Source organism: Staurois parvus, unplaced genomic scaffold (genome assembly GCF_062004578.1).
Source record: "Staurois parvus isolate SC_StPar_1 unplaced genomic scaffold, SC_StPar_1.0 ptg000389l, whole genome shotgun sequence".
In the NCBI taxonomy this organism is placed as follows: Eukaryota; Metazoa; Chordata; class Amphibia; order Anura; family Ranidae; genus Staurois; species Staurois parvus.
This window is the reverse complement of record NW_028318185.1, coordinates 2,500,285-2,518,205: the sequence shown is the minus strand read 5'-3', so window position 1 is coordinate 2,518,205 and position 17,921 is coordinate 2,500,285. Positions and strand designations below refer to the sequence as shown.

The 17,921-nt window shown below is 43.1% G+C and overlaps 1 protein-coding gene across 2 annotated transcripts in view; it reads left to right on the top strand.

Moving 5' to 3' along the window:
* KCNQ3 (potassium voltage-gated channel subfamily Q member 3) overlaps window positions 1–17,921 on the top strand; it is a 315,258-nt gene that overhangs the window by 223,253 nt on the left and 74,084 nt on the right. The window contains exon 9 of one of the 2 annotated variants that reach the window (XM_089685935.1): window positions 14,735–14,761. The exons of the other annotated variant lie outside the window; for it this stretch is intronic. Within the exon in view, the coding sequence (XP_089542061.1) occupies window positions 14,735–14,761 (27 nt within the window). The remainder of the gene's footprint in view (window positions 1–14,734; window positions 14,762–17,921) is intronic. 2 annotated transcript variants of the gene reach the window in all.

Sequence of the window (17,921 nt, the reverse complement as noted above, 5' to 3'; positions counted from 1 at the left end):
TTCACTATATCTGGTCTCCCCGGACCCTGCATTCACTATATCTGGTCTCCCCGGACCCTGCATTCACTATATCTGGTCTCCCCGGACCCTGCATTCACTATATCAGGCCAATCAGATGATCACATGCAGAGTAGTAAGCAAGATATCACTTCTGACATCATTGCTTACTACATGTGAAATCTGTGAATGATCACAGAGGTCACATGATACAAGGCTATTCACAACAGCCTTGTACCATGTGACAAGCTGTGATTAATTACAGCTCACACAGTAGTTCTCAATGGCTGCAAGAATGCAGCCAGAGAGAAAGAGAAATGATTGCTTTTACAGCCTTTATGGGTGTAAAAGCAATCCATGTAAAAAAAAAAAAAAAATCTTCATCACCCCCCACAAGTAGTACTGTACTGCTAGGGTGACAGTATGTAAAAAACAAAAAAAAAAAAAAAACATAATAATAATATAAAAATGTTTAAAAACAATGTTTAAAAATTAAAATTTTTTGGTTATAAACTAATTTGGCTTATTTTTTTTTTTCTACTAAAAAGATAACGGAATAGATTTTGGCCAAGATTTAGGATGAAATATTATTTATTTGCAAAATTTTATAAGAAAAACACTTTTTTTCAAAATTTTTGGACTTTTTTATTTACATAGCAAAAAAAAAATAAAAATCCCAGTGGTGAATAAATACCACCAAAATAAAGCTTTATCTGTCTCAAAAAAATGCTAAAAAATTCATATGGGTACAGTGTTGCATGACCGCGCAATTGTCATTCAAAGTGTGATAGCGCTGAAAGCTGAAAATTGGCCTGGGCAGGAAGGGGGTGAAAGTGTCCGGACTGGAAGTGGTTAAAGGGCAGCAAGGCGAGAACTATCCGAGAAAAGCAAGGATGAGAATGTAGCCAACTGTTCTCTTTGAGCTCACTCTCAAGCCCAGGAGATTTTGTGTTTGTCATCACTCTGTTCAGTCTCAGAAGTGCAGAGAAGAGGAAGAGGAGCGGAGATTTCAAACCTGGATCACTAGACCGGCTGCATGGGTACTGACAAATCGGCATCCACGGAGAGAAGTACAGCAGGGACCGAGGAGAGGGTGGAAAGGGTGTACAGTGTTCACCTTTTTTTTTTTTTCCAAAATAAAGTTTATTGAATATATGAGATAAATGAGGAATACAGATACTGGGCGGAAGAGAACGGAACATTCGGAAACAAAAAAAACCAAAAAACAACCCAAAACATCCAAAAGCAATCGCATAAACATTGAACATCAATCAATTGCATTAATAGCATCACGTGTCATATGATATTTAGTTATCCAACATACATAAAGGATACAATTCAAAAATAAAGGGGGCCTGTCCCCAAGAATCAATATCTTTCCAAAGTCTTCATCTGTCTAGTGTTTGGGAGTCATCTATATTGCCTAATATATGGTTGGAAGCATAAAAGTAGGGCAGCACAGTGGCTAAATGGTTAGCACTTCCGCCTGGCAGTACCAGGGTCGTTGGTTCAAATTCCAATCACAGCACCACCTGCCTGGAGTTTGCATGTTCTCCCTGTGCCTGCGTGGATTTCCTCCAGGTACTCCAGTTTTCTCCCACACTCCAAAGACATGCTGGTAGGTGAATTGGCTCCTGTCTAAATTGGCCCTAGTATGTGTATGTATGAATGTGAGTTAGGGACTTTAGATTGTACGCCCCTTGAGGGTTAGGGACTGATGTGACTGTACAATATATATGTAAAGTGCTGTGTAAATTAACGGCGATATAGAAGTACCTGAAATAAATAAATAAAAGTAAATATGTCTACATAACTGTGAGTTTAACTTACCTTTTTAATTTTTTCTGTAAAAGTAAACTAACACTTTAAGGCCTCATTCACACTGGATGTTTTGCTCTTTCCTCCGGGCAGCAGTGTTTTGGCAGAAAAAACGTGTGAAAGTGTGTAGCACATTTAGGTGCTGTGACGGGAGTCACTTTGGGTGGGGGGCCCATGGAACCCAGCACACTTTGGAGAGGTGGGGAGACCCCTGTCTCAGCTTCCCATATCCCTATTATGTGTAAGTCACCCTGTACCTGTTAGGGGTACAGGGTGATCTGTCCTAATATTGTGTAGACATGTCTAGGAGATAGGTGGGGTGGGGGTTACGGATTGTTTGGTGTTGTGTGGCATCCCATTGTTTCTCTTGCTTAAGAGCAAACTATTATGGGATGTATGTGTTTATGTGTATTAGCTCAGTGGGGGGGGGGGGGTCTCCAGCAGCTCTCCCTCCTAATGGGACTGTCTGCTGGTGTGAAGTTTAAATAGCTGTGGTGTCTGTCTGTCAGTGTTCGGACAGGGAAGCGGTAGTCTAACGGAAGTACCCAAGCGCAGTCTGGGGTCGGTTCCGTTACAGGTGCGTCAAGCACTTGGGCATTAATTAATTTAATTGGCGAGAATAATAATTTATTCTGGCATCTGAAATGACTTAATGCTCTAGCATTAAACACGTCTAAATGCATCTAGCATTAATGCGCATTTAGACGTGTTTAGAGGCGGCAAACGTTTTTTTCTGGCAAAACACCGCTGCTCCCGGATTTACTGGCAGTGCACTTTTTTTCTGCCTCTAAACTCCTCTAAAAGCCCATATGTGCATGGACACACATGCTAACCTGCAGGGGCGTTTAGAGGCAGAAAAAGAAAATGCCAGGTGTGCCGAAAAAACATCCAGTGTGCATAAGGCCTAATATAACAATTTCACTCAAAAGACATTCCAATGCACTTATAAAGCCTGTATAAAACACAATACCCACTCTTAGATAAAACAACACTCAAAAATCAAAAATACAGTAAAACAAATAAAGCAGCTTGCACATGAAAGGCGATATTGCAAATGTAAACAGAAAAAATGCAGCGCTAATTGAAAACTATAAAAATGTTAGAAATAAAAGTCCATACAGGTCCTCAAATAAATGAAGTGAGATGAAAGAAAAGATTCTGATCTTGTGAACCATCACCATACACCCGAATAAATTTGCCCCTTACCGGGCGCTTTGACCGCATAACACCGGTCAGTAAGCGCAGTGTAATAAGGAATCAGTATGGCAGGTAGAAATCCTCTCACAGTTATAGGATAGTTCCTCTGCTTTAAAAATCTCCAAACCCTGTGACTCCCCTAGGGGCAGGGGTCTTATTTCAGATGTGTATCGTCAACTCTTGGCTAGCTCTTCTCCCACACCCCCTCTCTACAGACAAAAATGGGACACTGACATTGGTATCACCTTTTCAGATGAGGATTGGGATTCCATGGTGGATAACATGTGTAAGAGCTCCAGATCCCTTTCGGTCCGTGAGACAGCCCTCAAGGTATTAACCAGATGGTATTATACCCCATCCAGACTACATGTCTTGTATCCAAACACATCTAACCTATGTTTTCGTGGCTGCGGCCTTACAGGTACTCTGGTGCATACATTTTGGACCTGTCCAGGACTCTCTTTGGTGTGGTATAGGATCTCGGAGGTGGCTTCTGCAATGGCGGGGGTTCCGGTGCATCTGACTGTGCAGTCCTGCCTACTGGGAGCCCAAATCTCGGGAGTTCACACTGAGGTTATGAGGCTAATCCATACCATTTGTATATCCACCCTATGGGCTATTGCCCTACACTGGAAGTCCCTCACAGCAACATTGGCTTCTGTTCTGCATAGGATTGATGCTGTGATGCTCATGGAGAGAATTCATTACACTTTACTGGACAAGATGCACTTATTTGATAGAAAATTGGAAATTTGGAAGACTCATAGGCATTTACTACATGATTAAGAAACACCCATGTTTGGATTGACTGAGTTACTCTGTCAGTAGCTGAATAATTCTGTATACCTGTCTATTTATATTTATGTACTTAAGTTCTTTATTCGTTTTCTCTTTTCTTTTTCTCTTTACCTTACATCATTTGTACTTTCTGACATGCACATTTCAGTTGTGCCTTGTTTCTGTTTTTATATACTGTTTGAAGCTGTAATGCTACTTTACAGTCTATTTCTTGAAAAATAAAATTGTTTGTAAACAAAAATCTCCAAACCTTGAAGAAACTCCCATCCGACAATCAAATAATGGATAAAGAACAAAAGCATTAGTGCAGTAATTAATTACAATTGTGGCAGATTTATTATAAGACCCACATACATCAAGGCTTTAAAATAACCAGCATTGAATTGACAAAGTTTCAAACCAAAAACATGGCCGTCGTCCCTTCAGAACGCGGTGACGTCACACGCCAAGGCTCCACCCTTATAAAGCATGATCCTGACTGTCTTGTGCAGTCATCCTCTTGGCCCACTACTGCACGCCCCTATTGTGCTAAATATTGATGATTTTTGAAACTATTATTTATTTGGCATAGACACGACCAGGGGCGGACTGATCATTTGGAAACTCGGGAACTGCCCGAGGGCCCGGGGTCAGTAGGGGGCCCCATGAGATGCCCCTGGTACCTTTTTCATAGGCTTTTTTGAGTTTGGGCAAGGACACAGGGACCCCATGATCCCCTATTTTCCGGGGGCCCCATGAGTTGTCAGTCCGCCCCTGCCGGGGGCCCCATGAGAGTTCAGTCCGCCCCTGGACACGACACTCCTCCGTGTTTTTTTACATTTGACACACTAGTCACTTGCACCCAAGTACTTGCGCCATCAATAGTTTATCAGGTCCACTGCTTTTGTGGCACCAACCATTTTTACCCCAAAAAAACAAAAATAAACTCTGTAAGGTTCTATAATGAAGACTTAATAATCGCCCTCTGCTAATGGGACAGAGACCTAGAAATGGAGGGAGACAGATATAGGAAGGAAGGATAAGGTAGAAGGATAGGGAAGGGGGCATTCCACCCACACCTTGGCCCCACGTAACCAGAGTGAGATTTCTTGATTTCATCTCCTGATTTCCTTAAATTTTGTAGTACGAAAATGTGTCCAGGGGTCTCAGACATCAGAGAATTTCACTTATCTATTACAAAGACTGTCAGTTCCTCCATTTTACTTCATGTAACTGCCTTTCATCCACCCATTCACATGTGGAGGGTGGTATAGTGGACTTCCAGTGTCTGGGAGAACTGACTTTGCAGCTATTAGAACTGGAGAAACCCTTCTTTGAGGAGGTTGTGGAGTCAGAAAGAACTAAGAGGAGAGCAAGTGGTAGGGAATGGGATACTTTGGTGGACGTCATGTGGTCATGCTTAAAAATTGACAACCAAAAGGCATGGGCATGACCACCAGTTATTTACTAATGTCCCTGAATGATCATGGCACCTCCAGGGGGAGTTGGGCACTTGAGGGATAATGACACCACCTAGTGAGTATTTTAAAGTTTTTATTTCTTGGGTTTGTTTGGCAATGGACATCTTGTAGGTTAGAAGAAGAGATTTAGGAATTTTGTTGTCTGATAAGCTACAGTTAATTTTTTTTCCCATTCCAGTAGGTAGTGTGATATGCCAGGAGTGGCACTTGTCAGTAGCAGGGTATATAGTGTAGATGCTGAGTGCATTGGTCCTTCAGTACAAGAGAATATTACACTGAATCCCTTGAGAGAGTACAACATTCAGGGTACGGTGTTGGCCAGCACTTCAGAGGAAAAGGATTTGGAGATATTTATTTCAGATGATTGCAAAAAGTCAGGTAATGGGGAAAGGAAATATAATTCTATGAAGCATCACTAGAGGGGTTACCAGCTAGAACAGTGGTCGGCAAGCCGTGGCTCGCGAGCCACATATGGCTCTTTACACACTCTAATGCGGCTCTTCTGTGTGCCGGGCGCCCGCTCCCCTCCCTCCTCTCGGTCGGCCGCCCCAAAAGTCCGCGCGGACCTTTTAATCCGGCCCGTGGATGTGGCTGTCAGGATGTGTGTAGGCGGGGCAGCGTGAGGAACGTGAGGGGAGCTAGGCTCCTCTCACAGTCCGCCCTGAAGACCCGAACAGCGCGGGAACACGGCGAGAGGAACGCGCGGAGCAAAGGTAAGTGAATTGACACGGGGGACTTGGCTTACTACTTGGGGGGGAATAGTACTGTGGGGGATGAAATACTATATGGGGGATGAATTACTATATGGGGGATGAATTACTATGGGGGATGAATTACTATAGGGGGGATGAATTACTATATGGGGAATGAATTACTATATGGGGGATGAAATACTATATGAGGGATGAATTACTATGGGGGATGAATTACTATATGGGGGATGAATTACTATATGAGGGATGAATTACTATGAGGGATGAATTACTATGGGGGATGAATTACTATATGTGGGATGAATTACTATATGTGGGATGAATTACTATATGTGGGATGAATTACTATATGGGGGATGAATTACTATGGGGGATGAATTACTATATGGGGGATGAATTACTATATGGGGGATGAATTACTATGGGGGATGAATTACTATATGGGGGATGAATTACTATATGGGGGATGAATTACTATATGGGGGATGAATTACTATGGGGGATGAATTACTATATGGGGGATGTATTTTCAGTTTTAAAAATGTGGCTCTCAAAATAAATTTCAATCGTGGTTTTGGCGAGATTTGGCTCAGTTGAAAAAAAAGGTTGCTCACCACTGAGCTAGAGGAAAGAGGTCCTGATTCCCCTATATAGATCTTTATATCACCAGCAGGAGGAAGGAGGACCTGATTCCTCTATATAGAACTTTATATCACTAGAGGGGTCACCAGCAGGAGGAAGGAGGTCCTGATTCCTCTATATAGATCTTTATATCACTAGAGGGGTCACCAGCAGGAGGAAGGAGGTCCCAATTCCTCTATATAGATCTTTAGTTATCACTAGAGAGGTCACCAGCAGGAGGAAGGAGGTCCTGATTCCCCTATATAGATCTTTATATCACTAGAGGGGTCACCAGCGGGAGGAAGGAGGTCCCAATTCCTCTATATAGATCTTTAGTTATCACTAGAGAGGTCACCAGCAGGAGGAAGGAGGTCCTGATTCCCCTATATAGATCTTTATATCACTAGAGGGATCACCAGCAGGAGGAGGGAGGTCCTGATTCCCCTATATAGATCTTTATATCACTAGAGGGTCACCAGCAGGAGGAAGGAGGTCCTGATTCATCTATATAGATCTTTAGTTATCACTAGAGGGGTCACCAGCATGAGGAAGGAGGTCCTAATTCTTCTATATAGATCTTTAGTTATCACTAGAGAGGTCACCATCAGGAGGAGGGAGGTCCTGATTCCCCTATATAGATCTTTATATCACTAGAGGGATCACCAGCAGGAGGAGGGAGGTCCTTATTCCCCTATATAGATCTTTATATCACTAGAGGGGTCACCAGCAGGAGGAAGGAGGTCCTGATTCTCCTATATAGATCTTTATATCACTAGAGGGATCACCAGCAGGTGGAAGGAGGTCCTGATTCCCCTATATAGATCTTTATATCACTAGAGGGGTCACCAGCAGGAGGAAGGAGGTCCTGATTCCCCTATATAGATCTTTATATCACTAGAGGGATCACCAGCAGGAGGAAGGAGGTCCTGATTCCTCTATATAGATCTTTAGTTAGACTTCATTTAGAATACTGTGTCCAGTTCTGGAGACCTTACTTACAAAAGATATTGATAAGATAGAATGAGTCCAGGGGTGGGCAACAAAAATGGTGAAAGGTCTGGGGGATTAAACATATCAAGAGCGAATTCAGGAACTTACATGTACAGTCTGGAGGAAAGAAAGGAAAGGGAGGACATGACTGAAACCTTTATATACATCCTGGGGATGGGTACGGTTCAGGAGGGCAGTATCTTCAACATGAAACCAAAATCAAGAACACGGGAACATGACCATAAACTAACTGGAGGAAAGTTCAAAACTAATCTCAGAAAGTATTATTTTACTGAAAGAGTAGTTGATGCTTGGAAAAAACTTACAGCAGAGGTAGTGAGCCAGTCAACAGTAAATAGCTTCAAACATGCTTGGGACAAGCATAGATTTATACTCAGACAAAAACATTAAACACACAAAAAAACAAAAAGCAAAAAAAACAAACACCTCCCAAAAACATAAAAACAACAAAAAATACTTGATGGACCACTGTGTTTTTCTGCCATCACTTTTCTGTTTCTAAGTCTATGAATGCCGTAAGAGGTCTATAGGACCTCTTTATGGTGGGTAGCCCACAAGTTGAAAGTAGGCCAACCATTTTCCTGGTTTCTGAGTTATGTCTTCCATGAGTGATTTGTATGGTTATAAGCCATTCACTGTCAATTCTGTATGTATTGGGGATATGTTAGTTGCGGACCAGTTGAGTAGTTTAGGGGAAGACAGTCCCGGTGGGAACTCTGGTTTACTGAAGGCCTCAGGTATTAACATCATTGTACACACCAGGGAGATGAGAAGACACAAGTCCATCTAACAGTCGACTTCTGTTGAACGTCCCACACATAAATTGGAATTTGGCCAGTCCTAGATGATCCAGCCAAATTTTGATCCATCTATGGCCAGCTTTAGGATCGTAAGAGGAAACAGCAGTTTTCTAACAGTGTCCAATCACCAACCGCTGAGAAGTCTCACTCAGTGGTGTCCCATATCCAAAAATGACTAACAAAAAAGGGCTTCTGCCTACTGCCGCTTTCCATTTTCACATCCCAGAATCTCGTGCATGGCAATTATTTTAGCACCAGATTTGTAGGCCCATTAGACTCTTCAAAAAACACTACTAGAGGTCATCACACCTAGCTGAAGACACCTGTGGGGTTTTTCCATCCACTTGTTTTAATAAAGTTGTTGAAACATTACGAATTGGCAGAGTGGGGCAAAATCATTATTGGGGTAAAGTGAACCTGTATTTTTCCCTGCATGGCAATTTACAGATCCACTGTAAGGTACTTTCATCTTAGTATGGGAGCTGCTAACTACTGACCTCCTGAAAGTGCTAGTTGCCTGGCTGTGTCTGGATTCAACATTTTCTGAGTCACAGCCCTGGAACAAGCATTCTTTAAAGGAGTATCATAAAAGTGTCAAAATTGCAGATCTCTATCCTTGTTCCAGATTAACGACTTGCATTTGTGTCCCCGCTGGGGAGATGAGATTCACAATTTGCTCCAAGCACCATTGTCGCCAGAATGAAAAAAACGTGATTACAATGCAAATGATGGTTGTCACCAAAACAGGAGAAGAGGGAATATTATGCAATGGAGGCTCTTGTTCAATGACAACTCTTAGAAGTGGCCTAATGTCAGATGTCTACTTACCTCCTGTATTGTCTCTAGGACAGGTAGTGAAGAACATGTTCCTCAGCGGCTGCAGCCAATCAGTGTATTCTGACAGTGAAGAGTCCCGCTGCCAAAATACAATGTCCCTGCTGAGGAGATTCCCCTATTTACCTCGCTCATGTGGATGGAGGAATCTATTTGGGTTTTTTTTTGTTCAGCCCGCTGAGTGATTGAAAGAAAAAGTAATAAATCATCTATGGCCATCCTTACGATGAAGGTGTCTGCAGAGTTCTCCCGCCATCTTCTCCATTGGCTGAACAGTGTAGGAAGTACAAGCTGGAACGCATGCCAGAGGATGGAAGATGGTATTGTCTATGTGTTGACTTGTATGGTGGTTTTGTATATATTTTTAGAATTTTTTTTATATGGTCAAGACTAAACCTTTTTTTTTGTTTGTGTTTTTTTTGTAGTTCCGTAAATTGGAACTATCACATATTTATATTGTGTTTCCCATTTACAGCCAGTAGGTGGAGCCATAGGCTTCTTTTCACATTTTCTAGTTTCTGATAGCATTTTTCCTTACTACTTGGAATGTGGTTTGTGATTGTGGCCACCCAGTATTTGTGCCAACCTCAGGTGTTTGCCAAATGAGTGTCAAAGTGTAAAGTATTATTACCGTCACTAAATCGGAGGTTTTGTGGGGACACAAGCATCTTTGGTTGCTAGGACATAACCAACGGCAGGAAGGTCTGGATATCTGGGGTAGAGTCTGTAAGCCCCCATCTGCAGACCACTGTATCCATGTCCTCATCACAAGGGATTGCACCCCCCCGGCAAGATACTCTCCCCATGTTTAGGGCATGTTACCTGGTATGGCTTAGGAGGTGGGGGGGTCACATACTTACTGCTCCCCTCCCTTTCCTTGCCAGACAGACCTATCCTACCCCCCCTGCACATATGCATACCCTTTGATCTGATGACCATAGTTCTACTGTTTTTCTACATCCAGTACCGAAAAACAGAAAACTTCACTGTTCTGGCTGAGCCTTGGCACTGGTGTCCCATTGACCCAATTGCATTGTGTCCTGAGGCCAGGGCCAATCAGACATGGTTTCATAGAAGTTTATGGGCTATAATGCGTAGGTGCGGTCAGGATGGTAAAGATAAGATTTGCACCGATGGCAGTAAACAGGGGAAGTGCAGTCATTGGATCAAATTAAACATTCAGCTGTGGGAGCGTTCAGTTAGATCGACTACTGCAACTCCCTCCTCACTGGCCTGCCTCGCCGCTGGCTATCCCCGCTTCAGTCGATCCTGAATACGGCTGCCAGACTCATTCACCTTTCCAACCGCTCCATCTCCGCCACCCCCTCTGCCAATCCCTCCACTGGCTTCCGATTGCGCAACGGATTAAATTCAAAATCCTAACACTGACGTACAAAGCCGTCCACCTTACTGCCCCGAACTACATCACTGACCTAATATCCAAGTACCACCCAACACGCACACTCCGCTCCTCACAAGACCTCTCTAGTTCCCTGGTCTCCTCCTCCCATGCCCACCTCCAGGACTTCTCCAGGGTGTCACCCATCCTCTGGAACTCCCTGCCCCAACCCATCAGATTATCACCTACTCTCCTCTCCTTTAGGCGCACCCTGAAAACCCATCTCTTCAGGGAAGCCTACCCCACCCCCTGCTAACTTGCCGACCTCCTCCACTCTTCCTACCACTCCATCCCCCACAGCTATCTCCTCCTGTGCCACCACCCCCTCCCTCCTAGATTGTAAGCTCGAAAGAGCAGGGCCCTCGATCCCCTCATGTTTTGCATTGTATTGGTATTGTTCTGTCACATGTTCTGTCCCCCTTTGTAATGTACAGCGCTGAGCGAACTATTGGCGCTTTATAAATACTGTATAATAATAATAATCACGGAAGAGGGCAAATCAAGGTTGATAGACTTTGTTTTAAAGTACACTTATCCGTTAATCCTTTGTAGCCGCTAGACCCCCCCCCCCCCCTCCTTATTAAGATGATCTGAATTTTGGGACGTGTAGAAAGGCTTTCAGATCTTGTGAACAATGTGATTGGCTGTTACAGCATTCACATTATTAGAAGCTCCCTATTGTAAACCAGAATCAGGAGCTGTCTATAACAGCATAAGCACTGTACTGGAAGTACGGAGTGAGCATGCTCTCAGCACAGGAAAGCCATCCCCCGTCTATGCATATGTGTGGCGGCTCAGTGTTAAAGTGTTACTAAACCCACAACAGTACAATCAGTCTGTATATGCAGTAAAGCATGTTTGTTATACTCACTGTGGAACCTAAGGGGTTAATCCTCTGCATTGTGTAAAAAGGCTGCTTGATCCTTTCTTCTCTGATCCCCCCCTTCTGCTGTCCCCAATCCATCTTCTGATAGAACAGAGCCTTGGGGGCATGCTGCACATGCTCAGTTTTGTGTGTATTGCTCAAGGTTTTTGTTTTTTACTTGGGAGAGTGCACAGGGCCAATCAACACTGTCCAGAAAGAGGGTCAAGGGTCACACAGCCTCATAGGACAATCGGGGGAGAATGAAAACTCTTCTTACAAGCTTTAAACAGTGCTCTGCTGGACACTGATAGAAGTCACAAGACTGCTATATACTGCTGATCAGAAAAGGTATTTAGCAGTTTATATTTACTAAAATAATTGCATTTCCATGTTCTGTGTACTGTGGGAGACCAGATATGGTGAATGCAGGGTCCGGGGAGACCAGATATAGTGAACACAGGGTCCGGAGAGAGCGGATATGGTGAACGCAGGGTCCGGGGAGAGCGGATATGGTGAACGCAGGGTCCGTGGAGAGCGGATATAGTGAACGCAGGGTCCTGGGGAGAGCGGATATAGTGAATGCAGGGTCCAGGGAGACCAGATATAGTGAATGAAGGGTCCGGAGAGACCGGATATAGTGAACGCAGGGTCCGGGGAGACCGGATATAGTGAATGCAGGGTCCAGGGAGACCAGATATAGTGAATGCAGGGTCCGGGGGGAGACCAGATATAGTGAATGCAGGGTCCGGGGAGACCGGATATAGTGAATGCAGGGTCCAGGGAGACCAGATATAGTGAATGAAGGGTCCGGAGAGACCGGATATAGTGAATGCAGGGTCCGGGGAGACCGGATATAGTGAATGCAGGGTCCGGGGAGACCAGATATAGTGAATGCAGGGTCCGGGGAGAGCAGATATCGTGAATGCAGGGTCCGGGGAGAGCAGATATCGTGAATGCAGGGTCCCGGGTTTAGTAACACTTTAATTATGTTACCAGTACATTGCATAGTAACATTATACATTAAAAACATGATTTTCTTTTTATTTGTGGGTACTAAAAAAACAAATAAAAATTTAACCTTTTTGCACACAAAAGGGTAAAAAAAAAAGGGGTTGAAGAACTAATAAGTACACATAAAGAGTTAAAAGCAATGCAATCACTCTTGATATTCCCATCCTGTGCCATGTGGCTGCATAGTACAAATGTAGATACAATTCTGCAGATTCCAGTTTATTGCCCTGCCTACCCGCCTCTCTCATGTAATCGAAGTAATCCTCCATCATAAGCCCATCATCTTACAGTCTGATTTCAACATTCAGCTGGCGTGTCTCAAATATTAAATAAAACTACTTTCTTTCCTATGGCAAATACTCACTTTTGTGAGTGCATGGCCAAATAGCTGGATACAGAGTTGAAACGGTTCACCCAGTCTTGTGATTCCCACACCAAACCACTAGGTGACGCTGCTTTTTCCATTGTCACCTGTCTGCTCACTGGGCAATGAATCAGCAGTGAGATTGGTCTGTTGTACTTGTATGTATTTTGTTTTATGTTGTATTGAACTGTATCAGGTTATCATTCAGTAGCGTTCTGATATCTAGTGGAGGATAGGGGCCACTGCAACTTGTTTATTATGTGTTTTTATTTTCTCCCTTCTTCCTCCTGTTTAGTGCTAGTTAGTTCGGTCCCAGCTAGACCCTCCCTATTTCTTCCATGTTCCCTCATTCAGTGCTAGTAATTCACAGAGACTGGACATAGGAAAGCCATTGGGTAGCTTTACTAAAACCTGAGCACTCAGAATCTGGTGCAGCTGTGCATGGTAGCCAATCAGATTCTAACTTCAGCTTGTTCAATTACAGTGGAACTTTAGGTAAAAATTTAAAATAGGTGGACAGGCAGGATTTTTAATGCAGAAGAGACATGCGTTCTCTCTTCTGCATTACAGCTACTTACCTGCCCGTCCACCCCTGTACAGTGAGCCGCACAGGCACAGCTCACTGTGCAAATTAGACAATGCTGAAATTGATGGAGCTCCCGCGCATGCACAAGAATGAGGGGGATAGGCGGTGGCCAATGACAGCGGCCGGAGTTCTGGACCTGGAAACTGGCTGCCTGAAGATGCCAACGGCCAGGCGGGGAGCTCTAGGATAACACATTATGGGATTGGAGGTAAGTATTGGGCAGCACAATGGCTAAATGGTTAGCACTTCTGCCTGGCAGTACTAGGGTTGCTGGTTCAAGTCCCAACCATGGTACCACCTGCCTGGAGTTTGCATGTTCTCCCTGTGCCTGTGTGGGTTTCCTTTGGGTACTCCAGTTTCCTCCCACACTCCAAAGACATGCTGGTAGGTGAATTGGATCCTGTCTAAATTGGCCCTAGTATGTGTATGTATGAATGAGAGTTAGGGACCTTAGATTGTACACCCCTCGGGGGCGGGGACTGATGTGAATGTACAATATATATATTATTATTATATAGTGTTTATATAGCAAACTGCTGCGTAAATTGATGGTGCTATATAAGTACCTGAAATAAATAAGTATTATTCTACTTTAAGCTTTGGCAATAAAACCTGCTTTCTATGCAGAATTGCACTCTCCCATTTTAGTAAATAACCCCTAGGTCTTCTTACACTTCAAAGGATTGAAAAAACATCCTCTGTACTTAAGTTAGCTGAAGTAAATTTGCTTTGGATCCAGCTTCTGTGTCTTATTGAAGAGTTAAGCTGCCTGTGGATGGTGCCAAATCAGCAGGTGACCACAATGTCTGGACAGACTGGGTCTAAGGCGGCATGTCAATGCCTTAAGTGGCATTTGAAGCAGGACATTGATGATGGCTCACAGGTATGAATCCTGAAACTAGCTGAACAGAACTGCTAAGCTTTCTTAAGGGTAAAACCATTCCTGTGTGTATGTGTGTGTGTATATATATATATACACACACTTCAGATGTGTATTGCAGTGTAGCTTCAAAACACCACCATGCCTTTTTATTTCTCTACTCAAAGCAGACAGCTGGCAGTAAACCTGCACATAGAGCACCAGAATCTCCCCAACATGAAACACACCTTTACAAAGTGCTATATTCTGCAATCTTACAGGGGTGCTGGGGATGTAGCAGCTCTTCACACTGCAGATAGCAGCATTTGCAGGCAAACCAGTCGATACGCTGGATTTAATGTGTGTGTGTTTTTTTCCCCTTTTCTTGCTTTCGTCTGAAGGAAGGAGCCATTGGATGGAGCTGCTAGGTACGTCAATAAACTTCATTTTAAATGATTTATTTTTCCCAAAGCTGAAAAAATGTCTGTGTTCTTGGCTTGGTGCTGTTCTGGGTATAAATAATTGACATAGCCACAGCAAGGAACCAAATGTACATGTGATGTTAGGTAATATTTACAGCGCAGAGTACTGGAATATAATATTTCTGCTGGAACTGTTCTATCCTACGATGTCTATCTCTGTGTGTGTGGCTGGTAGTCCTTTACCATTCCCTATTCTTCTGGCTTCAGCTACCGGCCACTAGGTGGCAATCTACCTCCATGGCTCACTTATAAAGTCAGGTTCTTATACCTCTTACATATCTATGTGTATCACTCGATCGATCGATCAATCTTTATCTATCTAATTGTCCATCCATCCACCCTTGTTGCTTTGCAGCAGAATATAGAAAAGAAATTTAAAAAAAAATCATTATTTATCTATAATTAGACCATATTGAGGATTTTTTGTTCTCATAAATATATCTCTCCCTCCTTCATTCCTCCCTCTAACTGCCTCTCTCGTTCTTTCTCTCTCTCTCTTCTTTCTCTCTCTCTCCTTCCTCTCTCGCTCTTACTCTTATCTCTTTCTTCCTCTCGTTCTTTCTCTCCATCCTCCTCCTAGTTTTTCCTCTCTCCCTCTCTCTCTCCCTTCCTCTTCCATTCTTTCTCACTTTCACCAGCCCTCTCATTCTCTCCTTCCTATCTTTCCCTCCTTGCTCTTTCTCTTCCTTCTTCCTTCCTCTCCTTCCTTCCTCTCCTTCAATCTCTCTTTTTTTCTCTCTTCCTCGCCTCTCTTCTGTTTTTCACTCTCTCACGTCTTTCCTCCTTCTTACTTATTCTCTCTCTCCCTCCATTCTCCTTCTCACATATTCTCTCTCTCCCTCCATTCTCCTCACATATTCTCTCTCTCCCTCCATTCTCCTTCTCACATATTCTCTCTCTCCCTCCATTCTCCTCACATATTCGCTCTCTCCCTCCATTCTCCTCACATATTCTCTCTCTCCCTCCATTCTCCTCACATATTCTCTCTCTCCCTCCATTCTCCTTCTCACATTCTCTTTCTCACTCCATTCTCCTCACATATTCTCTCTCTCCCTCCATTCTCCTTCTCACATATTCTCTCTCTCCCTCCATTCTCCTTCTCACATATTCTCTCTCTCCCTCCATTCTCCTTCTCACATATTCTCTCTCTCCCTCCATTCTCCTCCTCACTTATTTTCTCTCCCTCCATTCTCCTCACTTATTCTGTCTCTCTCCCTCCATTCTCCTTCTCACTTATTCTGCCTCTCTCCCTCCATTCTCCTTTTCCCTTTTCTCTCTTTTGCTTCTCCCTCCCTCTTTCCCTTTCTCCCTCTTCATTCCTCTCCTTTGTATTTCTCTCCCCCCCCCCCTCTCTCTCTCTCCCTCTCCCCCTCCATTCTCCTTCTTGCTTTTTCTCTCTTTCACTCCTCCCGCTCCCTCTTTCTCCATCTTCCTTCCGCTTTGTTTCCTTTCTCTCTCTCCTCCTTCCTCTCTTTCTTTCTCTCTCTCTCCCTCCATTTTCCTTCTCATTTTTTTCATTCCTCCCTCCCTCTCCTTCTTTTCCTTTCTCCATCTTCTATCTTCTGTTTTTTTTCTCTCTCCTCCCTCATCTCTCTCTCTCCTCCTTCCTCTCCCTCTCTCTCTCTCTCCTCCCCCCGTCTCTCTCTCTCCTCCTTCTTCTCTCCCTCTCCCCTCCTTCTTCTCTCCCTCTCCCCTCCTTCTTCTCTCCCTCTCTCCGTCCATGCTCGTTCTTGCTTTTTCTCTCAATACTCCTGCCCTCTCCTTTTTTTTTCTTTCTCTCTCTCTCTCCTCCATACTCTCCTTTTTATCTCTCCTTCTCCCTCTCTCTCTGTTTCTCCTTCCTTTCTTCTTCCCCTAGATCTTACTCTCCATCCCTCTCTTTCCATCCTCCCCTCTTTCTCCTTTTCTGCCTCCCTCCTTCCTCCCTCTTTCTTTTTCTCCCTCTCTTTCAACTACCCTGCTCTCGCTTTCTTTCTCTTCTCTCCTTAACTTTTTCTCTCCCTCTCCCGTTCCTTCCTATCCCTCTCTTGTTTTTATTCCTATCCCCCCTCCAAATAGTCACAAGGTGGCACTCTGGCTCCACTCCTCCGTAATAATAGATTATATATAATTTTCATCTACAGATTTGCAGACAAGATATTCTGCTTCTTGGCTTGGAAAATAAAATACATAATTACTTTTGGAGTTACATCTTAATTAAGAAATTGAGCCCTAGTTAAGATGACAGTGACACATTTCCTGAGGATGGGGTTATTTCCTTTGAAGGCCAGGTCTCTGCCGCTGTGATAGGTCTGATTGTTATCCAATTGATTAGTGATTGAAATGTAATTAAGGGGATATGTTCTGACATTTATCCAGACGTTTAAGCAAAGGCACTTGGAAAAGGCATTCTACTGCCTAATTAAGACCTTGTATGTTGCAAGCAGACTTCCGCATGGCTGGACTGTTGTAAATATTCCCAGGATCATTTATTTCCAGCGACTATGATTGGAATCCCCCCCCCCCCAGCCCTCAAAGAAAAAAGAAAAAAAGAAAAAGTGTGTATGTGTTTTATATATATATATATATATATATATATATATATCTGTCTGTGTGTGTATGTGTATATATATATATATATATATATATATATATATATATATATGTATGTATGTATGTGTGTGTAATTTTTTTTTTGCCCCTGCCTCACAAAGCACACGACTAAAGAATTATTTTTACTGGTAATTTAGTGCATATATTTTCATCAAGTTTTACATTCTAAAATGTATGACAGTTTATAGTCCTCCAGATAAAATACAAAGATTTTAGTAGAAAAAGTGTTCCACACTGATGAGAGAAAAAAATCAAAGTAGCTTTATTTCATCATAACAATCAAACAGGCTGCGAAACTAAGGCCCCCCTTCATCAGGGTGAAAAGAATGACATAGAACATAAATAAATGTTTTTTTTCTCAATTTGTATTCACTTGTATTCATTTATATATATTTTTTTTTAGTCCTGATGGAGGATCTTAGAACTCTTGAAATGCATTGGATTGTTATGATGAGATAAACCTACCTGATTTTACAAATGGTGTGGCACACCTTTTGCTATACTCCATGAAGCT